Here is a 26,601-nt window from a genome sequence, read left to right on the forward strand (position 1 = left end):
TTGATAATCTATTCCAGATCTCCTTCCACCATCTGCATACAGACAGTACTGCCAATAGTTAGTAAGAATGTTGAGATTTGTTTTTTATACACTGGAATAGCATAATAGAATTTGAAAACCTACATCACTAACAACAAACACATGTTTTTATTTTCTAGCCAAACAATTAGAGTACTATTTGGAAGAGGAAAAGAGAGATAAAAAGGAAGAGAAAATGTATTCTCTGCACCCTTACCCTTGTTATTTTAGAAAAAGTAGTAAAGGTAAATTGAAAAAAAGGACTGCAAAGGGAAGAGAATGAAAAGAATAAATGGTAAATATCATCACCAAAGCAAGGTATCATGTTATACAAACATGAAAAATGTCCTCATAGCTGATTACCTAATAGCTCAGGTAATAGCAAGCTTTTATTGCTTATCTAAGCTGCTATCATATTTGAGAAGTCGTGGCAGTTCAGCGAAGTTCCTGCTGACTGGAAGAGGGGAAACATAACCTCCCATTTTTAAGAAAGGAAAAAAGGAAGACCCGGGAAACTACAGACCAGTCAGTCTCACCTCTGTGCCTGGCAAGATCATGGAGCAGATCCTCCTGAAAACTATGCTAAGGCACACGGAAAATAAGGAGATGATTGGTGATGGCCAACATGGCTTCACTAAGGACTGATTGTGCCTGAAAATATGGTGGCCTTCTACAACAGGGTTACAGCATTGGTGGATAGAGGAAGAGCAACTGACATCACCTACCTGGACTTGTGCAAAGCATTTCATACTGTTGGTGACATGGACAGTGGGATTGAGTGCACCCTCAACAAGTTTGCCAATGACACCAAGCTGTGTGGTGTGGTCGACATGCCGGATGGAAGGGGTGCCATCCAGAGGGACCTTGACAGGCTTAAGAGGTAGGCCTCTGTGAACCTCATGAGGTTCAACAAGGCCAAGTTCAAGGTCCTGCATCTGGGTCAGGGCAATCCCAAATACAAATACAGGCTGGGCAGAGAATGGATTGAAAGCAGCCCTGATGAGAAGGACTTGGGTGCTGGTTGACAAGAAGCTTGGCATGAGCCAGCAATGTGCACTTGCAGCCCAGAAAGTCAACTGTATCCTGAGCTGCAAGAAAAGAAGCATGGCCAGCAGGTGGAGGGAGGTGATTCTGTCCCTCTAATCTGCTCTCATGAGCCCCCACCTGGAGTGCTGCGTTCGGCTCTGGGGTCCCCTTTTAAGAAGGGCATGGACCTATTACAAGGAGTCCAGAGGAGGGCCACAAAGATGATCAAGGGGCTGGAGCACCTCTCCTATGAAGACTGGCTGAGGGAGTTGTTCAGTTGAGTTGTTCAGCCTGGAGAAGAGAAGGCTCTGGGGAGACCTTGCAGCGGCCTTCCAGCACTTAAAGGGGGCCTACAGGAAAGCTGGGGAGGGACTCTGTCAGGGAGTACAGTGATAGGACAAAGAGTAATGGCTTAAACTATGATTTTGCCAAATCCATCTTTTTTTTGGGGGGGGGGGGGGGGGGGTGACATTATACCAGCTTTTTGCTATCCTAAATTAACTCACTACTGATTTGAAAACAGCCACAAATCACGTCATTATTGGGTTCTGAGAGTACTCAAAATTCACAGGCAGGGATCCTTGGAAAGTAGTCTAGGGGTCTTGTAGAAACAAAAATGGTATTTTTGACACAAGTGTGGTTTATCAAATAACTGATTCCAGAAAGTAATAAAAACTTTCTTCGGATTTTGTGCTGACATAACCTTTGTTTCCCCTTCCCCTTTCTCCTGCAGGTACTCATCTTTTTGGCACACTACATACCCATAGAAACTACTAATAAGTTTAGTGTTCCTAATAATCATATTCCAGTCAGAAAATTTCTTGATACTATAGATGAGAGAACTACCTGAGGAGGATTATTTTCTCCGTTGCTATGAATTTTCTCTTCACAATTATAGTGGGCATACAGAAAACTCTTGATAACTTCCTGTTGATAGTTTTCCAAGTCACAGTTTATTTGTACTGGAATCACAAATAGGCAAAAACAATTTTCTCAAGTAACAGCATTTAGGGAACTAAGCAATGAAGAATAACAGAAATGCTTGAAGCTAGATATTAAGTCATTTTACATAAGCATGAACAAGTCACATGAGAAAGGCAGACTGGAATTTTTTGCTTTGTGGAGCTTTTTCTTTGGAAGGATTTCTATACACAGTAAAATTACAATGAACTTAAAACATGCCAAGATTTGTTAGAGTTCTTTAGCCACAAATTCTTTTAAAACTAAAATTACAGTTTTGTTCCCAATTGGAAGAAAACAGTGCCTCATATAGGAAAAGTTATCTACAGTTACATTAGGAAGAAAAAAAAAAACATGCCAAACTACTGAAAGCTCTTGCAGCTGTTGTGGGGTAAATGTGTTAACAATGCAGCAAGATTTCTAACACAATGCATCAAAAGGCCAAAACAATCCTGAGTTAAAAAAAATAAAATAAATTTGTTACTCTCTCACATATTATATGCTCACAGCCTAATACGTTTTAATTCCTTCCTTCTTAACCGCTAGTGTTCTCAGCTTCACCCAACCTCATTAGCTCTGGTACAATACTTTCCCTACAGCTTGAAACTCCAGTTAATCTTTTCAGGTGCAAAAGAAAGACTAACATCTTTATTATGCGACCTGTTTATTGCCTTAAATTGATCTTTAATCTAATTAAAGGAGACGATTGTGACAGTCATTCCATTCCTCTCACACAACAATAAGTACTGCTTGCATAACCCCACTGCATTCAGCAAAATCAATAATCAAATAGTGGGGTTTTAAATTAATGAAAGTATAATTCCTTCTACAATACACCACTCCCCATTAAGACACTTCTCTTTAACAACAGATAGCAACCTTGAAACACAACTGATTTCTTAATTTCATCATCCTATGAGAGGATTGAGTTTCTTATTATTTCTCTTTCCTACTTCTGCTGGAGGGAATGAAAAGGTACAACATACTAATTCCCCAAATTTCTCCTTCTTTGAAGTGGTGGCTTTGCCTTCTAACAAATGTCCTTATAGTTAGGTGAGCTTTTTGCATATGTTCCAGTATTTAATGATTGCAAGATGAAATATTTCTTTGTCTCTTTCACTGTTGCCAGGAATTGGTTTTGATACAACGGAAAAAGTCATAGGTTTATCTTATTTTTAAATACAAATTCCAATTCATAGCTACCTGTTTATTTTTCCACTCTCCGTATTTTTAGTTACTAAAAATATGTTCATGATATTATGCTGTAGGTTTAGATAGTATCGATCTGCAGTTCTCCACGTAATTCTGCAGATGTGAGAAATCACTTCCTCTTACAGAAAGAGAGGGTATAATTTTTTTTTTTATTTTTTAATTTAGTGAAGTGTCCCTTTCTTCCTTCATTTACTAGTTTTTCCTAAACTTCTTTATTCAACACATGCTTCTTTATGGGACTCAGCACAGAACCAAGCTACCGTGTTTTTCTACTACTCTATGTACTCACCACTGCATTCTTCTTCATCTCCCATATATCATGGAAAAGGAGATTTCTATGGGAAAAATCCTATAGTTAGCAGACTAACAATCTAATCACATGCCAGAGGCAGTCTGGAAAAAGGGTCCTTAGGACAATTTTATGGAACAAATGCTACCATCACATATACTGAATAAGAAATTTCTCAAAAGAATCACTAACAACAAGAAGAAATATCATGTTTCTACTTTCCTTATTCAGAATACATGTACAGAATCTCTTCTGAGTCAATTGTTAAAATTAGTGCACCGTACATAACAAAATTCAGATGTGTGAATTTTACAAGCAACCTGTACACATTTGCAGACAGTTGTATGAAATAATTATGAAAACTGACATTCAGCATAAGAAGGTGATAAATACTACTACAACACTTGAGATCTGTGGTTATGGACAAGAAATGTATTGTGTTATGTGCTGCACAGTAAAGACAGAACAAAAATTATTTCTACCAAGAGACACTACAATCTAAGACAAGAAATATATGGATTCATAAGGAAAGGAACCCAAATTAGTCACTGTAATAAGCATCAATCTCAATACATAAAACTGCTAAGTTTTGAGGAGAGGCTGATTTAAAGGTACTAAAAAATCTTTAAATGAGGATAATGAGTTTTGCAGATATCCACAGGAAATCTCTTCAGCCATAAGAAAAAATATAAAACAAGACAGCTGGAAGAGCTAGTCTCAAAATTAACAAACCAACAGTGAAAACTAGTATTGTAGGCTGAATGTAAGAACAGATATCTCAGGGCAGCAAATCAGAAATAACCAATGTGGCTGGGATGGCTTAAAACAAGTAGCTTGTATCTACTACAACTTAAAGAAATAGACTGATACGCAAACAGAAGAATGGCATTTAGCATCTAGCCACTTTGCTGTTCAGTTGTCAATCTCAGTGAAGACAGGCCAAAGCTGAATCTATCAATTCCAAGAAAAATATACCACCATGATCAAAAAGCAAGATGAATCTTTAATATATTATAGCTGAGTGGACGTATGGATAGAGAAGAATATATTCGAGAGCTGTTATGGCGCAAAAAAACAGTAATAGAAAGGATACTGTCCCCAACGTTAAATATATGAAGACAGACAGACATATCATTTCAACATCAACAGGTGTTGATTCACAGGACACTATAGAAAAAGTTACAAAATCTGTTAGTTTTGACAAAAGACATACTTAGATTAAGTGTAGATTTATGAACAGGATAATACTTGAACTTCTGTTTGTAGATATATTCTTCCACAAAGAAGGTACAGAAAGAGAAAAGTGAAAGACAGGATCCTGTAAGTCTTCACAATAAAAGGAAGAAAAGAAAGGAGGAGAAACATGCAGAAAAAAACCTGTAAAAATTGTTAGAATGGTAAAAAGACAACCCGGAAAAGACAAAATAAAAGATGAATAATGCTTCAAGAAGGAAAGCAGGATTTTCTGTGAGAGAATGGAGATCAATGACAAAGCGCAGTGAACTATCTCTGAGTTTCAGTTAGAAAAGTCAGTAGACATTTTGGCAACAGTAATTTCAGTTGACTGGAAGAAGTAAGCCTGAAGTGAGCATAAGAATAGCATGAGAATAACTGTAGACTTCGCAAGCATACAGTGTAGGTTGGATGGCAATATTTGGCTGATACTCAGAAAAGAGAATTGCAAACAATGTGAAACATTCAGGCATCACAACCAGAGTAAGAATTTGAGTCTATACTCATACATAATTGCAGACTATTTACATTTTGAACTGTATTATTTTTATTTTCACTTTTTTTTATATGGAAAAACATTGTGAGATATTTGGCCTCAGTTCTATGCTGGACATTTTCTTTCTGGTACAATAGTGATACACTGGAAGAAAGCCATGAAGAAGGCTTACAATTAGTAGTGTCAGTTTAGCAGCCCCAATGTTGCTCTGAAACATTTGAGTTTTGTAGATCCAAGTGGCCATTTATGTTAACATTAGTAACACATACGTTATCATTCACATTGCTAAAGTATGTAAAGAGTGTCAACCATCACATATTTAACCTACAAAAGGTAACACTATAAGCAAACTTTACAGTCCAAGACACCAAAGAAAGTCTAGAAGGACAAACCATAGACTTTAGACCTGTCGCTTGTTCCCTCTTAATTTTGCTTTTCTTAAGATAAAAGATCTTATAAAAGTTTATATTTCAATATAGTCTTCCCCATTTATAATAGGCACCTTATGAGTATCAAAATTGGATTTAGAAGTAGATTGAAAGACCTCAAAAATTATTGGCTAAAAACACTAGATACTTAATTCTATTTTGCTAAAGGCGTATTCAGTGTCATGGTGAAATCAAGGCTAAGACAAAAGTCCTAGAGAAAAATAGACTCTTGTACTATGTTAACAAGGGGCATAGGAGTCACAGCAAACTTGTTAGGGTCAGGCATTACAAAAGCAGCACAGGAGATTGTCATATCAGAGACTTTTGATGAGAACTATTATTTGCACAGCAATTCTCCATGGTAGCTAATCTCATGTTTTTGATTAGCAAAAACATATGTTTCAAAAAAAAAAAAAGGCTTCGTAATATGAATCAATCTCAAGTCTCATATTTTTGACAGTCTATATAAAAAACTTTGTATGTTTCCAGTAAATCATGATAAATTAATTGTAGATATTTTTGATGCTGACTATAGCTGTTCATGAATCAAATTACAAAACCTCTGTTTAGATGAGAAAATTATTTCAATGTATTACGCAATCAGAATATCACATTTTTTTGCTATTTGATGAATAAAGCTGCAATTTAAATATGCTATTTATAGCAAAATTATCATGAAGATCTTTTATCAGCTCCAGTCTTTTCAAATGTTTTCCTATTAGTTTTAAGCTAAATTTCACCTTAATTAGTGCATGCATCCAAACCACCAGTCCTCCTATTTACCCCTCTAAAAAAAAAACAGTCTGTATGGAATTGGAGTATGTTTAAAACACATGCTGGGAATATTGACAGTACTTTTCATTTTAATTCCTTTTAATGACTTTCTATTTCTCATACATGTAATATATTAAAATTCCCTTCATCTTCAGTGGCAGAGACATATTTTTCATTATGCTGTTCCAAAACTAATTCTGATGGCCTATAAAACCTCTGTTGCCTTCCTTACATACTAATTATATTCGTGCTTTCATCTGTTGTCAGAATAAAGTTTGTAAAAAATACTAAGTCACTACTTTCACATTTATCGCTCTGTTGAAATTCTGTGGAAGATATAAGCTCTCTTTCCAAAGTCTCAACATTAACATTTGACAAGTTTGAGAAAAAGAGAGTATGTAAAATGCAATTTTAGAAAGCCTGCAATATTCAGAAACACTGAAGTTGGTCTTTTCATTATAAACACTCACAATATCAACATATTGTTGTAATGCTCGATTTCATCTACAAAATAGCATGGATTTTTAAAAAAATGTGTTCTGAAAAAAATACAATGAAAAAGTAATTATTGTTTCAGAACTGAAATCAGGTCCTTATGTTCAATATTATTTTTGCTTTCACATAACTTCAGTTTTAATTCTATAGCCCTGACATACATAGATGGTTAAATGAAGAAATATAGACTAACTCAGCAAATTGCCATTAAGAGATCTTCTTCATGAGGAAGTATTTTTAAGTTTAAAGCCTCTTTCTCTTCCAGAGTGTTAGATGTTTTCATTTCATTTTAATATTGCAGTACTGTTTGCGTTAGGCCACTAACTATTAGGTAATCACTTCTTTAGCTATGGACTACCTTTCAGACAAGTATTTGAGATTTTTAACACTATTATTTTCATTTTAGCATTATTATTTCAGTGTATCCTTCTGTGCATAATGATTCTTATGCAGTACCTTAATTATTTTTTCATCCATAGATTTCTGAATACGCTGTCTAAGAGGTTTTGGGGAAGATCCATCGGACTGTGCTGGAGATCTATATTAAAAAGAGATAGCAAGTATTCAGAACATATGCATGCAATTAGTTAAGAAAAATAATTACCATAGCAAGCTCCTCAGAAGCAGAAAGCCAAACATTTTCTCTCTCCAAACCTTACTTTGTTTTCTTCCTTCCCGAGTAACCACATGTACCATGACAACTGAAGACTGCATAATGAAATCAAACCTACAGTTTCAATTTCTGGTATCCTTTTGCAGTAAGTTTACAATAGCTCTGCAACAACAGTATTATTGGTAACGTTGCTGGTGAGTTACCAACTTAGCATTCTACTTCCACCTCTTTGAGCAGCATATGGCTGACATCCAGAATAATTTTCCTCCTGTTTACATACTTTTCAACAGAAGTACTCTATGTATGAAGTACTCTTATGTATATTCACTTCTTGTGAAGAAGTACTCTTATGTACATGTATAGTTACATAAGTTAATGAAAAAATTTGATGTATAAAATGCAAAAAGATGATGCATATAAGAGGGACTTTTTTGCTCTTGGAAAAAAAAGGAATCTGTGCATATGTAAATAATTATTTCTCAGTTTTAGCTCATGGCAGGCCTGTGCATATGAAGACAGTTGTTTATTTTTAGAACTCATTATTTATTTAATTTATTTAGCTCATTCTATTCAATTATTCTATTAATTATTCCATAAATAAAATTTAGTGTTTAGTTCATTCTTTCTTTTATTTCCATTATTCTGTGGTGCAAAATTTCTGCATGCCCTTGCAATATATTTGCCATTTAAATTGCCAAAATATGTAGCTTTGGCGTGCTCCCATCTACTCTGTTTTTATGGCTCATGAGCCCACCTTGTAACCCATAGCGACAAAATCCTCAGTGTCCCACTTTTCCGACACCTGATGCTTCCTCAGGATAAGTGGTTGGTTAAATTATCACTACTTCTCCACTGCATGGATATGTGAGCTTTCTTTTCAGAACCTACAAAATTGGTTTCCAAGAGATCTGTTGCTTTGTGAACCAGGCCAACATGTTAATTTTCCTTCTCTATATAGAAGGAAATTAAAAAAGCAAGAAAAGAAAATGAGCAAGTAGTAATGACTGGCTTTAGCGTTAATAGAATGGGAAGATGACGGGAATAGTATAAAAAACAGCAGCAAATAAAAAGTTGCCCCTAAAACTACAGGTCAGTAAAGTCAGGAAAAAAGCCAGAAAAAAAATATTGCAAAGACTTATTAAAATACTTAATCCTTAGTCATGAAAAATTCAACTCTAAAATGTAATTAGTATAATCAATTATATCAGAATCACCTTACTTTGATTTCAACATGATCACTATATTTTTATGTTTGCTTAAAAATTTTAGAAATACTACGGGAAAAACAGCACAATTGCCTTGCATGCAGCCTTGAAATAAAATAAAAATTAAAACATTAAAAAGAAGGGAATTTTATTTGCACTTCTATAATGCATACCTAAAAGGAATATTTTCAAGAACATTGAAACGAGCTCCTTATGAAAGGAAAATATTTGAGGTGTACACTGAAAGACCCATTAAGTTAGAAAAACTTCAGCTTGGTTTGGATGTTCCAAAATATTGAGGATGTATCATCATTGCTTACATTTCCAGTTCTTAAATATTCATGTATTCCACAAAATTACAAAAATATATTTTCCAGTTAAATAAAACCAACAAAACAGTTAAACAATACACAATACCTGCTTTTCATCAATAGTGTTTTTTATCAGGATTTCAAAACAGACAGCTATATCTACCCATTTAATTTAATCTCAAAGTTTATTAAAAAAAAAAAAAGAGTAAATCAAAGAAAGTAAAAATCCTGAAATGTTCAAGTTTTAAAAATGAGATGCTCTCATTTAATTTCAGTCTTCACCTGAAAAGCAGCAGTGTTCTCTTAAAATAACCATATCCTACACAAAACTGCCCACTGGAAAATAAAACCTAAAGCAAATTGACCACTAGGAAATATTAAGGAAAACACAATAATTTAGTGTAGGTTACAATATAAATTCCCAGATAGCAGCACCTCCTTATACCTACAAGGAGAAGATTTCAAGTCAAAAAAATGCCTTAACCTTTTGGAGAAAAAATCAAGAAAGGTAATTTAGCTGAAAAATCAAATGTGGTAAGTGAAACCAAAGTACTCAGTGGGCACTCTTATTCAGAAATAGGTGGTTTAAATTTCATTTTAAATTAAAGAGAGTTGTTTAAGAAAACAAATCAAGATCTAGCTTTGAATAATAGCAACATTAATTTGGAAGAAGAATTCAGTCGGGCCTTGATTCCATTCACATTGAGCATTATTCTAAATCAGATTAAGCTCTTTTTATTTTGATAAAAATACATCCCAGTTGGGGTTTATTAATTTAATGAAACCACTTTAAAAGTAATGTGGATCAATTTTCCTGAATCAGAAAAAATGGAAAAATAAGAGACTTAAATATTGGTTATTTTAAACACTTTCCTTAATTAAATAGTAATGTACACAGCTATAGATATTTGAGCAGTGAAAAATATGTAAATATATTGTTACAATCTGCCTGCTGTATTAAAATATATTACAGGGTTAAACAGAATTTTTATTAATGAAACTATTTTTTCTAAATTTTATTAGACTGTGCTTGTTTGGTTGGTTTCGTGAAGGAGGTGGAACTATAAATCTAATGGAACCCTTAAATTGTCCTAAATTTAGGATCATCCATTGTCCAATTTAGGACTAAAAGACAAAGGTGATACAGTTCTTATATAAAAAACAAACAAACAAACAAAAACATCAGTAACCTAGAGTTGCACAGTGTCTTAGATACGTTTGCCTTCTGTATTGCTAAGGGCCTTACATCTGGAAGTCTAATGCTTGCTTTCCACTCACAGCTCTGCATCCTTTCACCCAGGCTGCTAGGGCAGAGTTTTCTCTGTGGCATTATTATTCCCTTGTTATTCTCTTCCTTTCCTGTTTTCCTCATGACTGTACACTCTGATAGTGTTGCTATAGGGGGTTCTCATGGACAGCAATTACCACCAGCATAAGAAACACTCCTAGTTCCCCACTTTTCCTACTCTTTCATTGTTGCCTTTTTTATTATTATTTTTCTTAATGCTAAGGAACCAAAAAATGTGCAAGCACAGAGCTTAACAGCTGTTTAGCCCTGGTCCTGATGAATAGATGCTCCAGTCTCTGCTAATATCATCAAAAAGCAGGTACAATCAACAGTGGGGTTTAGGAGGTCCTTATGAAAACAATATAGTTATCATGGGAAAAGTATTACTGGGGAACCAGCTGCTGTATTGCAGAGGATGCTTGTACAGGAACCCTGGCTGGTCACTGGGGAGAGTTTTCTTTCTTCTCTCGCTCTCAGTTTTATTCTTCCCCCAAAATAAATTTCAACATTAGAGTAACATATTCCATCAGCTACAGCCCCTACCAATAAATCTTCACGCATGTGAATTTGTTTCAACATGCTTTGTGTGAAACTATCCTGACTGGTGGATCACGATATGAAAATCTATTTAACTATTTTAAATTATTCTCTGAAAAATAATGACTATGTAGGAAGAAAACAGGATACCATTCAAAAATCTTTTGTACCATACCTAGACAAAGGAGGAATCTTCAAACTGAATATAAATGCAATCAGCTACCAAACACACGTTATTTGAACTTAAGAACATAGATCAGCATTTGGAAGACTTGTTGCAAAGGATACTCTTTATGGGTTTTGTGCAGCCCAGAAATGTAATAGCCCAGAAAGTCTATATTACAAAACCACATTGAAAATAACGAGGAGGTAGAATACTTCCAAGAACTGGACACTGTCCTAAGAACGCTTTCCTTTCACACCTACCCTCACAAGAGACTGCAATTTGGTCACTTGCTTAGTGTAAGTAATGTCAGTTCCTTATTAGGTCACTTAGTGTAAAATCTTTTTTTAAAACAAACAAAAACCTTCTAGTACTCACCTGAAGAGTGTCAAAACAGAGGTGATTCCAAACATATTTAAGTTTTCATCATCACATAATAATTCTTCTTTGTTCTTGGTAGGAGCACTGACTGCTTCTTCATCCAGAAGAACTAGTAAGACCTTCACAGTATCTCTGCCACAATACACAGTGCCATGGTTTATGGAATGCATCTTTGGCTGAAAGTAAATAAAATTAAAGAAAACATACTATTGAAAAGATTTAAAAAAAAACACACAAAAAAAAAACAGATAGTAACTCAGCCCCAAAAGCAACCTATATCAGCAGAAGATGGGAGAATCTCCTCCTCCCCTTTCCCAGGAAGCATTTATGGGGTAACCTGACTACAGGGAAGATTCTCCTTCATCCCAAGCAACTAGTAGAGTTTAGATCATTGCCAGCTGGAGGCATACACTGAAGAGCATGTCACACAAATATTCAAATCTGTGATGAAACTATGCAGTAGAAATTAACGTATTATTTCCTCACAACCAATTTGAGTGCTGTGGGGCACACAAACTTTCTAGAGAAGTCCAGCTCCTGTAACTGAATCTGCAAAAGTAGTTGGTTAAAAGTGAGAAATCCACCAAGATTTTGACAAGAGGCACAATCCCCTGTTGTTTGGAACAGAATGAATTCCTCAGTTTTCCACAAGAATCAAGAAGTCCTTAAAGAAAATAATAATCCACATCTGGAAGTGTTCAACACTACAGCCAGTAGATATAGAACTTCATAGCCACAATGGGACTGCAAGAATTGCAAGTTCGCAGCATTTCTTTTAAAATTTCTAGGAGTTCTGTAAAGAAATTTAGTGCTAAATACACAGTAGTAGGTTTTAAAAACTACTGGCTTCCTTATTTACCAATTTCACAGAAACATAGTAGCCTGACTTTGTTCAGGACAGGACGGGCAACAAACTGCATTTATCTAATCAGTTAACTGCTTTTAAACACAGTCTTGAAAAGATCAAATTCTATTTCTCTGCCTATTTGATTACATCAATTATGTATGTAGCTTTCAAGAAACCATAGCAACACATGTCAGTCAGTTACTATAAGTTATAATCAATAGCTAGAAATAGCAATTACACAAATCGTTGTTATACTTGGTTTTTCAAAATTGGCTTATTTCAGTAACATTTAATTTCCTCAAAATTTATTCTGAACCTCTTCATTACATCACCACATCACAGATTTTTATAAAATGTCATGAGTGTCACGGTAAATTTGTCTTAATAAAAAAAGTATGAGTTTGGAATCAGCTTGACTGATTATACACGAAGACAATATAATAATAATCTTGAGAGTATAGCATAACCTCCTAACTGCCAAAAGATGACCTTCAAAATTCTCACGTAGTACTACAACAGTAGCTTGATACGCTTACCATGGAGTAAAATTCAATTGTTCAAATACAATAGAACTTTAGGCAAGACAACAATCCCTGCCACAAAAATCTTGTTCGTTGTTAAAAATCGTGGTTCAAAATATTTTTTCAAGAAAATTATTATTCATCTTTCAAGGGTAGTAACAGTTATCTACTTCAGACTATTCTGTCTAGTTCCAGAAATGCCAACTAGATTCCATTTGCAGCAGTGAGTTTCTCAGGAAGAAATTAATCACAATTCCTATTAGTCACTTGTGAAGGCTTGAACACAAAGTTGTGCTTCATTCTGCATAAAATATTGACTTTTTCTATAGCTCTACGTCCTTATAAAACAGATATGTGCAGGAAAACTGAGCACTGATGTAATTTGTTCTCAAAGTAATAAGTCAACCTCTGATGTACAAAAAAAAAAGAAGTAATATCCCATCAAAAAAATAACTTATTCTGAATACAGAATGAGTTTTGTGAAAATTGTAACGTTCTTGTTAAACAAAACAAAACAAAAAGATATATACGAAGCTCAGCACAGAGTATTAACTTTTGCTGTCCTGAGATCTTAATAGAACAATACAGACGCTCCAGTTTTCCTATATGGCTCAAATTCATTTGGAAAACTTACGGAAATTTTTCATTTTTAAAATCAATAATGGCAATCTGCACTAGTACAATGTCCATCTACAGAAAGCTCCAGTAAAGTCTGCAATTTGATATAACAGCTTAACTTTTGTCTATGCTTCCTTTGAGAGAATACTAGATTTCTCAAGCCAACCAGCATATCGGTCATATCCAGACCACAGTCATCTCTGACAGCTCTCAGTTATACCCAGACTATGTTGCATACAGATATACTGTGGCGAGTATGGTGAAAAAGATTAGCTTAAAGCCCATCATCCTCTGTTGTATACTCAAGTTTCTTCACAGAGAAGAGCTATAGTAGATTCTTCGCATTCACAAGCAGATAGGTTGTTCCAACAACTGGGAAAAATTTCAACATAAAACCACAGACTCACATTAACATAAAGTTCATAAGCTGCCCGCAGTTGCCCATTTTGAGAAAATGTTAGCTTCATTCTGTTCTTAATGGAATTAAGTATTTCTATATTTCCTGGCATCAGGATACAATCATCTATCTTCTGCCCCTGCAAGGATACCGGTAAACATTTCTACACACCTATTAGACTACAAACTTGACCTATGCAGAACAATAAGAAACATGAACCACTTTGGAAAAGCATTATTGGTAAATCTCTCTGAAGAAATGAAGTCTTATCAGAACAGTCATACTTGGCTGATAACAACCTAAATCTTTTTCAGAAAAATTTATCAAGCACCCAGGTAGTCAGGTGAAGACAAAGACAGAAATGATACGGCAGTCAATTTTTCAGATAGAGCAGATAAAGAAAAACACAAAGACACCAAAGGGAAACAGGGAAATGATAGATTCAGGAAACACAGAAAAATGAGGATGTTGTTCAGTGGAAACACATATTTAAACCGATTTAACTACTCACTAGTCTCTGGCTGTTTTATTTCTTACTGAGAAGTAAAAGCATACTGGGGAGTCTGACAAATATTCTATTAGAAATCTTGTTACTGTGGGGTAATTCCAGTGATTTGACAATACAAAGCATTCTAAGAATATACACACAATCAAAAAGTTTAAAAAAGTTTCCTAGACAAAAATACATGATGTTAATATTTTGAGTAACCGTTATGTAAAATACAGTTGGTTGACATTTTCATTAAAAAAATATTCTAATATAAACCCGAGTTGATTCAAAGTACAGAAAATAAGGTATTTAACCTTATTTTAAGTTTTTTACCCTTAATAATAAATCTGTGTATTTTAATCAAAATTAATGACATGTGTTCTCAAATATTAATTCCACTTTCATTAGCACTTTTTTTGCCTGGAAACATAATAGTTCTACTGCCTTTAAATTTCAGGACAATTTAATAGTTATAAGTATTTACATTCAGAACTGCTGCAAGAACTAATTAAATTTTGAAGAGTACTTGATTTACAATTTTGATGTAGGAAGTTTAAATAAAACATCTTTTTGAAATCCACACTGTAATCCTTAAGTATAAGTCTCTCAAGAATTTAAAAACCACAGCGTAGAAGAAATGACTAGGAAAAGATAATGTTCTATATAAAAGTCTATAAAAGAAACAAAACAGGAGAAGGACATTCGCTTTCTTGTAAAGTTAAATAGTAAGAAGAACAAAAGAAGTCCCATTACCCGTGTTGGACTAACTCCAGTGGTGCTGGCAGTCAAGACTTCATGTTGTGAATCGATAATATTTTTAATCTTCAAATCCAAATCTTGTACAACTTCCTCTACTGACTGACAGAAAGGATCCCCATTGCTTCGGCCTTTTATCAAATGCATCTTCACTGTTGACAGAATTCGCCCCCCTGCGATTCTGAAAATAGGCACGAGGTCATCTCCACATTAATCTTGGCAGCACTTTAGTATACCTATTAGTGTTGAACATAGCCAGTCTTCACAGTTAATCAAAACTCTTCAGAAAACAGCTTTGATCTTTTAAATAAAACAGCAGTGTAGAAGTATTGTCCAACACATAATAGCCTGCTTAAGAAAAATAGAGATTATAAGAAAAGGTAATGAATTCAGCATTTGTAATACTCTGAGCTGCAATACAAAACTAACTTTTCCATGAAGTTCAAAGAAAAGTACTTTCTTTAAAACTACAATTTCTGTTTTGCTCATAAATTGTTAAGTGTGAACAAAATGTTTCGCTGGAACATGGATTCCAATTTAACATCATATTATGTTTTTGAGAGTTTTGTGCTTCACGGTAGCGCTTTAAAATATCAACGTGCTTTCAATTACATTTAAGTAGATAGTAATTAGACTAGATGAACATTATTTTTTGCCATAAGGCATACAATGTTAATCCTCTTTTTCATCAAGAGAAAAAATACCTACAGAAAAGAATGTGCTATTTTAATTATTCAATATCCAGAAATGTCCATGATGTTTGACATCAAAAATATGAATAATTTAATATGATTGATATAGGAGCTGTATTTCAACAGTTCTTTTGGAAAACACCTTCTCATCTTATGAGTGCACCTATACTATAGGTTGAGACTGTTCCTTCATTGTCATTTCATTGTCCTGTAGCTTGAACCATCCATACTGCATGCATGATAGGCTACTTTGGGGATTGCTTTTGGATTAGAACTACCAGGTCTCTCTCCATCAAAACTCTTGAGCTATTAGCAGAGGATGATCCAATAGGCAGTATAGAGAGAACTATACCATGTTTCGGTCTTCAGGCTTGCAAGACATATAATCTATAACATAGCAGGCTCCCAGGTAAAGCATATGATCCTGAGTATGTAAAAAAAAAAAAAAAAAAAAAAACAGTTCTGGAATAATCACAAGAATACCCAAAGATCTTGGGTCTACAGAATGACTACGGGAACCAAGGCTCTTGTAAGAGCGTGCCTTGAATTACCTCAGACTTGGTGAATGAGGAGAATCAGTTATAATTCCAAGAACTTCATTGGTCATTTATAAGTACATCTTTCCTCTCAGGTATTGGAAGTGCTGCCCTGAACAATACTGCTCAAACATAATAAAACAACTTAACGAAAGTGAGTATAGTCAGTCACATCACAAGAATGGAAAATCTAAGTGTTAGGAGTGGTGAATTGTTCAGTGTGCAAGTGTAATGCATAATGAATAGGTGCAAAAGCCATACAGAGATATGAAGATAGGATTCCACTACCATGAGTGATGCCTACGAAGAAGCAGGCTAAGCAAATGAGCTGGGGATCACAGATCTTGTCTCAGAGTACACAAACAATATAAAGACACCAAATTTGTCTTGACTACTTTAATTAGATAATAATGAAGTGAAAGATTAAAACTCTTGAGCTTAAAGCTTAATTTTTTCCAGTACTTACACTAATGACGACTTTGTATTTTAATGACTGATTACAACAAAACTCAAATATTAATGTTTCAAAAAAATCTAAAAAATCTCCAGAGGTGTAAAACATTCAAATTAAGTGAGAGACTATCTTTTTACCATTGCTTGAGCTTGGGCAAATAAAAAAGCAATGCAAGAATCAGCAGCTCAGCTACACCCTAATGCATCTCTTTCCCAAAGCTCTTTGAAGTTGCTTGCTGTTTGGAAACTTTATCATCAATTCTACAGTCTACTCGAAACAGGAACACATCATCCAGTCTGACAAAGTTGATTAAAATAAAGATTCCCCTCAACCCACCAAGCAATCATTTATCTTCTGTTTAATATCCCCTGTATCTAAGGACTTCATTATTTTCCCATGACACTTGGTTTTTGATTTCATTCCCTTTCTGTTTGTTTTCTCAACCTTTTCAGTATCTGTTACTCTGTACTTTATTTTATCTCTAATTTACGTGTTCATTGATTCCCTGCCCTTTTACTTTTTCATTTACAGAGTTATTTTCACCCTTGAGTACCAGCTGATAACACACGTAATAAAAAGGAAGAAATAACATCATAACAAGAGGCACAAAGGATTCATTCTTTACAAATCTTATTCCCAGAAAAAACAGGCAGAAGACTGTGTTCAGAAGATACCTGAACTGAAATTAGAGATTGAGACAGCACTCAGGAAAAGTGTCGTATACATGTGCTTTGTCCTTACAGGGCGTTTAATTTATTATCGCTGTTGGAAACAAGACCCTGTGCTTGTGAATCCTTCTTTTGAAGAAGTATAGTCAAATTTTATATCCTTAAAAAAATGAAAATTCTCTTCAGTGACAGCAGTGACTCTCAAAAAATGAAATGAAAATAAGCAAAAAACAGCATTCCAGTCACCACATTTGTGACAAAAACTTTCCAATGAAGTTAGAGATGTTTGTGATGCTTAGTTCAGTTATGAGACTGATTTCCTGTCAGAAGGTTGTTTTTTTTTTTTTTTAAGTAGTTTTGTAAAGCCAAAGTATGTCAGGCAAAAACACCAAAAGCAATTCTGTTCATTGTGAACTCTGCTCTACGATTTTTCCTCTACAGTCTCTCTGCTTCAAGATCTATTGCAGTAATCCATCTTCCTTTTCCAAATAACCTGCAGTTTCTTTTTTGGAATTAAAGAAACATTAGCTACTTTCCTGCAACATCTAATAATTGTATACTATGGCCAACCCTAATGAAAAAAATAGGCCATTAAATCTTGCCTTCAAGAGAAGACTTACTAAAGTTTTAATTTTATTTATTTATTTTTAAGAGTTAGGTTTACAATCCAAATCAAAGTAGAAATGCACCGTATTAAGTGTAGCCTAACATTATCTATGTCAGACACCAATAGTTTTGGTTTTACTATACCATGGACTGTACAAAATGACTCCATATTTATTCACACATCCTGAAGTCTGAACTATTGGCACCTGTGGTAGAAATTTTAGATACATCTATGATGCTGCAAATCACACCTCTGCCAAAAAACACAAAGCAATGCCAACACCTTTGATACTCTGCATGCCCTTGCCAAGAGTGAGGTGATGGCTAACTTTTCAACTTCCTTCACACTTACTAGCTCCTGCTTAATTCTCCTGAAAGGATACCTTGCAAACTCAAAGACAACTATGTTTTGTACGCATTAAATTCTGAAGTGGAATTTTAGAATTCCTCTTCATGCTGGGAGCACCTCCAACAAATGAAATTCTGCCTGTCTAGATTCATGATCCAAAATATAAAATAAGTGGGCAGGGCTTGAGAAGAACAAGGACTAAACCAGAGGAAAACCAGTTTGTTTATATTGATTTCTGTTAAAATACATGGAGGGAATGGTGCCAGAGACCTTGCTGTTTTGGATTATTCTGGCTTAACAAGACTCCTGGTAAATAACTTAGAAGCCCTGAAGTTAATGTGAAACATTTTTGGCTTTTCTCCAGGTCAGAAACAGATATTTCTACACAATTCTCAGCTTTAACTTTTACAGATTAAAGATTATTCAGTTCACATTAGATTTGCAGGCTTGGTTACACAGATAAACTTTTGCTTTCCAGAAGTTCAAGCACAACGTATGCACTTAGCCAAAGGAAAGTCACCATGTGAAGTCTCTCTGCACATGGGTCAAGAACCATCCAGATCTTAAAAAGGATAGTTTAAAAAAATAAAATAAAAGAGAGAAAAGGAAAAAAGAAGGTGGTGTACCTCTGCTCCAAAAAACACAGTTCAGTCTAACCACAAGAGAATGAAAAGTTCAAGGGGAAAAAAAAAATCATTCAGTGCAAGTTGTCAAGAGGTAAGAAGAGAGCATTGCTGAAGAAAGTCCTGTCTCAGAGATGCGTACAAGAACTCTAGCCAAGTCTCCCGATGCTTCTTGCCAAACTGTTTTATTTCCCTCAGCACTAAACTGACACTTTCCAAAATAATACCCTCAAATGAGAAAAGCATTGTACTAATTGAGTAGTATCTGTTCCACAAATACTGCATTGAGCCTAGAACTCTAGGACAAACAAGCAGGTGAAGTGATTGACCGAAGCTGCCTTTGAAAGCCAGGTTCAGACCTTTCTGCCTACGGAAGTCTTGAGCATACCCGTATCAGTTCCACAAATTTTACATGTGTGCTTGTGTGTGTGCATATGTAATATATACATTATGGGTGTGCATATATATATATATAGATGCTGGAAGAAAAAGGATTATTCTATACATAACAACATTGGACTACTTAAGATAATCATAATTTTAATGCTATGTGTAATAAGTAACTCTTGATTACCTTGCAGTTTTTCCTCTAAGGAAAAAAATTTGTGATAAAAACATCTTCTATGTTTATTTTTTTGCTTCTACTGCCCAATGCCAACTAAGGATATTTGCTATTAGAAGTAAAGTTCATCTAATCTCTTTTTCTCCCCATATTCCTTCTTTTCCAGGAAAGAGTTCCAGTTCCCCATCTGATATACACAGAACTAACTGGAGCAAAGAAGAGGAAAAGTTTATTCATACTTCAATTAGAATTTATATAAATAGGCCAAGACATAAAATGCTGATCTAATGTGTGTGGATTAGTTACTGATACACTGTGCCATAGCCTACACCATTTTACACCAGGATATGATATAGCAAAAAACATTATGTTGTGAGCTTTTTCTTGTTAAAATCTTGAATATATTTATAAAATGTTGAATCTACTTTTTTGGTGCTATTTCATAAATATCTTAAAGTGTACTACAGAAAGCCCTAACTGACCAAGTCTTATAGCTTCAAAATGTACAGTCCGGCCAGTCTAAGCAGGAGAGGCAGGAGAGGCATTCTTCTGAAAGTTATATATGCCATCTACAGTACAGACTGAGATGGTTAGGGCACTGTCCAATACAGTCTGTTCAGTGGTAGAAGAATATCATCTGTCTACCAGAAACAACAATTCATTGTATCAAAAAATATTTCAAGAAAAAATCATCTTGAAGATGAATTTATAAATTAAACAATAAATGTAACAGTTCTATTTCAAGTGATAAAATAAGTGACCTGAGCAACTCCAGATCCACTAATAAGACTTCATTGTTACTAACATTAATAGAAAGTTTACCTAAAAAATGAGGTTAAAAGGAAAACGTGGTAAAAACTTTTTTTTTTTTTGGGGGTGTGTGTGGGGGGGGAAGACCCAATGCCAGATTACTTTGGTACATCACTCTTCTATAAGTTTTTATTTCCTAAAATACCTGATGAACTTAAATACGCTGTAGAATATCTGGTGTAGCACTAGACAGTAAATGTTTACATGAACTGAATAGGACAGAAAACTGTTAGCCATCTTGCAATTCCTAACAGCTAGAAGGGCAGCAAAGGTTTGTTTTGAATATGAAATTACATGGACCATGTTATCTGAATTCAGGTAATTTTTGCATCAGCATAAGTTAAGACTGTTAATTCTTCTTAATTCTGAAACAGGAGCACAAAACCTTGAATTCAAGAATAAACCTGGTACATTAAACCAAGTAATGCAATTTCTCTAGGGCAATAGAGACCCGGAGAGACCTTGTCCCCTTCCAGTTAGGATGCCTGCTAACAAGATTTCTCTGATGTTTCATTCAGATCACAGGCTGCTGACATGAAATATTCTAGAACACAGTGTTTCAGTCTTACATCCTTGGTCTTTTAAGTCATATTGTAGGAGGGATTTCTATCAAACCCAGTTAGCAGCAGACATCTGTCAGTTAATACTATGACAGATGTTGTAAAATAGCAATTGTTTTAAACCCTAGCAACATAATTTCCTGTTCAGACTCACAAGTAACAATATTTCTTTGTTTAAAAGATATGTACTGAAAGAAATGTCAACTAGAAAACCCAATGCTATCTTTAGCTATAACAAAAATAACCAAAGATAATCCAGAGTAATTATAAACATTAAAACAATACAAAACAAAAAAAAACTTTTAGAATCAACCACCTCGCACTGACTGGCAGGGAATTTTCAGACACAAAGCCTGGATCCAACAATACAGTGGTGATCTCCACTGAGTGGACTCAATTGACAACCAGCATGGCTGGTCCAGGACTGCACAGTAAATCCACAGCAGAGAGGAGCTAGACCCAAATATTCCTTCCTTTCTTTGATGGCCTGCATTATTCTAGCTGTTGAAAGAAACAAAGAAAGTGTCCAAAAAACACCATCACCTTCTATTACACAGTCCCACTTAATTCTCTTCTTTTATTTTGTTCCCAAAACAGTTAGGACAGAGGGGTGAGTGGGAGAGGGGAAAGCATGTGATCGCACAATTCAGGACTATGTTAATATATGCATCTCAGGTGACTGAACTTAAGACTTCACAGGAAGCCTCTAAGTGTTTAATTTTAGACTTAATGTTCTGTTAACATTTTTTAAATTAACAAATTCCCATATATTTTAGATTAGTTGAACTAATTTTAGATTAGTTGATCTCCTGTGTAGCATGCGCTAGGTGACCCTGCTTGAGCAGGGGGGTTGGACTAGATGATCTCTGGAGGTCCCTTCCAATCTCAACCATTTTGTGATTCTGTGATCATTGTCACCTGTTCGCTAATTTTGACCGTTGCTGATCCTTACCATCAAATATTTAACCAGGAAGACTTATAAAAGTAATCTAAATGATTAATTAGATTCATTCTTATGAACAGCTCCAGATCATATTTTCAGAAATAATAAATTAACACTTACGCTTCTGTAGCTTCTGACAGCAGTGAGGAAAGCATACAACAAAAACTTAATATATTTCCTTATTCCCTTAAAAAGTTCCCTCCTGCCTTCCTTCTTCCAGCAATTCTCTACAAGCTCTCTCAGCCTGGGAGACCACTGTCCATTCTCAACTCTCCTGTGCCAAGGTGACTGTTAGGAAGATCTGCTTAAGAACAACTATCCAAGAAGTGAACAAGGCTCTCAAGACAATTCTTACTTTCTAAATTCTATCCATTTTTAGTATCCTGCTTCTCAGGAGAGTTTAATATAAAAGACCTACGATGGTTAAGTTTTAATAAGAATTGACAGAAGGAATGGCTTACTATCATCAGCATGAACCAGCACTAAAAGAGGAGCATACAGTTCATCTGGGATTCATCTCACCTGCCCTGTAGCCAGAGTAAAACAGATGTCTACATGAAGATAAGAATAAATCACATGCTAGAAATGTTTTCTTTGCATCAGTGCTTCTAAAGGGAGGTTTTAAAAATAAAAACTATAATGTAAAATTTGTACAATTGAATAAATCATATCTTCTGTCTCTGGTTGCTTCTATTAAAAATATTTTCAGATCCTGAGCCTGCTTATGCCCTTTTGCTTTACCTCACGTGTCCCAGTCCTATCTACTATCTAAATTTATTTTTTAAAACAGTCTTTTCTTATGTTGAGGTAGCTAAACTGTATTTAAAAACTAATTGTATGCCTTGGGTATTTTGCTCTTACTGAGATTATCACATAAACAAGCTTCTCTGCCAACCTAGCATCTAAATGACATCAACAGGAACTCTTCTTACAGAACTGGGGCACTAGTGTGCGAAGTTAATATGATGCAGAAGCACTTCCATTTATTTTCTGGAAGTATATCTTTTGCAGAAAAAGACTAAAGTAACATACAAAAAAAAAAAAGAGTTGAGGATATGGACAATATTCAAAATCTGATAAAAAGCAGAACAGACTCATGAAGCCTATTCCAAGAACAGGAAAGAATATATCAAAATTCTATTATATTAGGTTCAGCATTTTTACTCTTTCATTTCAACTTTTCTAACAGAGGAAAAAATAGATGGCAAATGTAGTTATTTAACTTATGCAGCGGGTAAAAGTATCTTGAAACAGATTACAAACACCTAGTCATCATGGGGCAGAGGGCAAAATCATAGCCTTTTTGTTTATTATAGATTTAGGAAGGTATTTTAGAATTTAAGAACTGAACAGATGTCTAATATTTAAACTTTAAATTAGATGAAGAGACTAAACTAATTCTATTCTCAAATGAAAAAAAAAAAAAAAAAGATTTCAACTAGAGTTTCATCTACCAGGGTAGAAGAGCTGGAGAAAATCAATGTAAAAAGCAATACAAAGTATAGATGCTCTTAACAGAGTAGTAACTGTGCCTTTAAAGCCAACCCAATATTTTTGCTAAGTATGTCATTAAAAAAAAAAAAAAGGTAGTTCATGTTAGTGTAGGTTTCAAATTTTCAACAACAAAGTTTTTATCAGTGAGCTTACCTATATTTAAAAAGTAACATTAAAAGAAAGTAAGAAGTATATCAAAATACTCATACTTCAAAAACTTCAGCTCAAACAATGAACATTTATGCCTTAAAATCTAATTTTTTAAACCATACAGAACTACACCTATGGTGAAAATCCTTTGGAGTTTTGCAGGTTATTACATCCACAAAAAAAAGCACAGAAAAAAAAAATCCTTTTCCTTAGTATTTTTCCATGTTTCTACCGTCTCTTTTGCTGGATTGCCAAAAATGTCTGTCTTCAGTATCTTCCACCAAGCTAAAAACAACCCTTCCTCAGGAAGTGTCACTGTCTAAAACATTTGGTACCTTCTCAAGAATTTACTGCCAAAAACAGAGTTGGTGTTCTCTCAGTGTCTGTTCTCACCAAGATTAATTTGGGGTATTCTCCATACCAAGCAATGTTCCTCAAGTCCTGTGATGTAGCTACTAAAAGACTAAACAAGTATTCTTCTTAGAATAAGACTATGATGAGCAGCCCTGCATGCTCCATGTTACAGTCCCATTGTTCCACCACAAGATATCCAACTTAAGTTGTCCCTATATGTAATCACACTTTCCTGCAATTTTCTCAAAATTATCAGGATTGGAATTATGGGCACGAAGCTGCCAGATGGCTTCTCAAATCTCGATTAAAAGAAGGCCATGGAAATATATGAACAGTTTAATATCTGTATCATGGCATAATAGCAAGTTCCTTCAGTGAAGTCCAGTACTGATACAAGTACCATAGAACCACAGCCTCCATGTCTTCACTTTAATCACAGGAATATACTTGAACTTCTATATCTAGGACATAATGGTCTGTGTATTCTCCAGCACCAGCATGAATTATGAAGTTAAAAAAAAAAGGACAGCAAATTACAGTAATCACAATTTAATTAAATGCCAATAGCAGTATTGTACAATTGGAGCACTTAAGATACCACACTTCCACTGTGATGTCATGAGTCAGACTTGCCCTTGAAAGAACATTTGAATTGATTTGTAAACAATTTTTTCTATTTTCTTGAAAAAAAAATCTAAAACATTCTCAATATTAGGTTGAAATGAATTACAGAAGACAAAATATATCAGTATTTCCATTAGGAAGTTAAATACCTCAGTAAAGCAGAATTTACTTCAAAATTATCTTGAGACACATTAGACTAAGTGGCAGGAATTTTCAGGGAAAATATTTCAAGAGTCCGATTGAAACCTAATTTTTGTTCTTATAATTTTTTTTTCTTACATAAGCCTTTCTGATGTTTTATTATTTCTTTACAATGCAATAATATTTTTAATTAAATTACAAGCACAATGTTTATTAACATGGTAGAATGGTGATATAGTCTAATTTGGGTCATTATACATGTAACTTTCACTGTAAAGATTTAAAGACCAAGATATACATTTACAACTGTTCTATAAATTAAGACACTAAGAAGATTAGAGCATCTAAGTTTTCAGTCCTTCACTTTGCAAATACTCTATACAGTGTAAAGAGATTCACTCAGTTAAACGTAGAATAACAAGTTAGGAAGAATACGAGCTCCAAATGTGGTTACAGAACTACAGCTTCATTGGTGAGACTGACAGCTGGAGTGCTGCAAAAGATGAATACAAGCTCTTCAGAAATACATGTAGGAAAGACAAGGTCAGGGAGTGCCCTTTTTATGCAGGAGCAGCTCAGAAGAATGGAGGACCTCTTCCATGGGACAGACAAGAGACTGGTTGAGAGCTTGTGAATCCGGATCAGAAGAGAGACTAGTAAGTGTGACATTATAGTCGTTTTGGTACTGATCAACCAATCAATGTTAGAAAATGGGCAAAGTATTCTTAAGGCAACTCTCAGAGGGCTCTATGTCAAAGACCCTGATTTTTGTGGGGAACTTCAACGCCACCCTGGACATCTGCTTGATGAACATCATAGTAGGATGCAAGAAGTCGAGATTTCTAGAGGGTGTCTGGGATAACTTCTGGGTGAAGGTACTAATGGGCCAACTACAGTAACACACTGCTTGGTCCACTATTCACTAACAGTGAGAAAGTGGTCAGGGATGCGAAAAATCAATGACAGCCTTGGCTGTAGCAATCATGACATAGCAGAGTTCAAAATGCCAAGGTAATGAGGAAGGCTAGCAGCAGAGTATAGGGCATTGCTTTAGGGGAGCAGACTTCAGCTTACTCAGTGAACTGGTATGTGGACTCCCATGTGAGACAGCTGAGAGGCAAAGGCACTCAGGAAAGCTGATATGTCATTAAAGACAGTGTATTACAAGAACAGAAACAGTCCATCACAATACTCAGGAAACCACAGAACTATCAGTAGACCAGTGTGGCTAAACAGTGAACCAACGACAGAGCTCCAGTATAAAAAGCCTTTGCACAGAATGATGAAATAAGGACAGGTTACAAAGAAAGAACTTAGAAACAGTACCTGGGTATATAAGGATAGTATCAGGAAAGCCAAAGCTCAACTGGAATTTAGACTTACAAGCAACGTTACAGGAGCTTCTACTGAAATTTTGTATTAACACACTGAACAAAGAAAATGGGACTTACTGAAAAGCAGATTTTACCACAGCAGACAGATCGCCGAGGCAATCAGCTCCAGTGCAGGCACGTTCCGCAACAGAGCAGGAGATCGCATCGTACAGGGAGGTTTCCTGAGCCAGGGAAACCCTAGGGGAGCGCAGATACCCTCCAGGCGCTGGCAGCCGTCATGAGAGCAGCTTATAAGGCGTGGCGGGGCCAGGAGTAGCAGTGGCCACGTCCACGCGTACAATAGGCAGCCCTAGGGAGCGAAGTGACCAGGGCAGGCCTCAGCAGTTTGCGTGGGTGGGTGCTGTCACTCTGCCACTTCCAATGGCAGTTGTAACCCACGCACAGGGGAGCTCCATTCATGGTATCCACCTGGTGGAAAGCTATGTCCTTATGTCCTCTGCATCTCCTGTGGCCTCTCCAGCCACAGGAACCAACACAGCAACCCAGACAAAGCTCCTGAGGGAACACGCAGCCCTCCAGGCCTCAGGCTGCAGGGTGGGCCAGCGTCTGATGGCAGCAGTAAGTACACCCGTTGGAGGTTTGC

At 35.4% G+C, this 26,601-nt stretch overlaps 1 protein-coding gene across 8 annotated transcripts in view; it reads right to left on the reverse strand.

The window, feature by feature from the left end:
• PARPBP (PARP1 binding protein) overlaps positions 1-26,601 on the reverse strand; it is a 54,047-nt gene that overhangs the window by 5,667 nt on the left and 21,779 nt on the right. For 5 of the 8 annotated variants that reach the window (XM_048048867.2, XM_048048930.2, XM_048048805.2 and 2 more), the window contains 3 exons: positions 15,056-15,239; positions 11,427-11,605; positions 7,388-7,469 (listed from right to left, as the gene is read on the reverse strand). In XM_048048867.2, the coding sequence (XP_047904824.2) occupies positions 7,388-7,469; positions 11,427-11,605; positions 15,056-15,239 (445 nt within the window). Of the gene's footprint in view, positions 1-3,518; positions 3,552-7,387; positions 7,470-11,426; positions 11,606-15,055; positions 15,240-15,267; positions 15,407-26,601 lie in introns of those variants that run through there. The other 3 variants (XM_066997581.1, XM_066997587.1, XM_048049064.2) reach the window with 3 other exon arrangements.

The sequence above is a fragment of the Anser cygnoides genome, chromosome 1, assembly GCF_040182565.1.
Source record: "Anser cygnoides isolate HZ-2024a breed goose chromosome 1, Taihu_goose_T2T_genome, whole genome shotgun sequence".
NCBI lineage: Eukaryota > Metazoa > Chordata > Aves > Anseriformes > Anatidae > Anser > Anser cygnoides.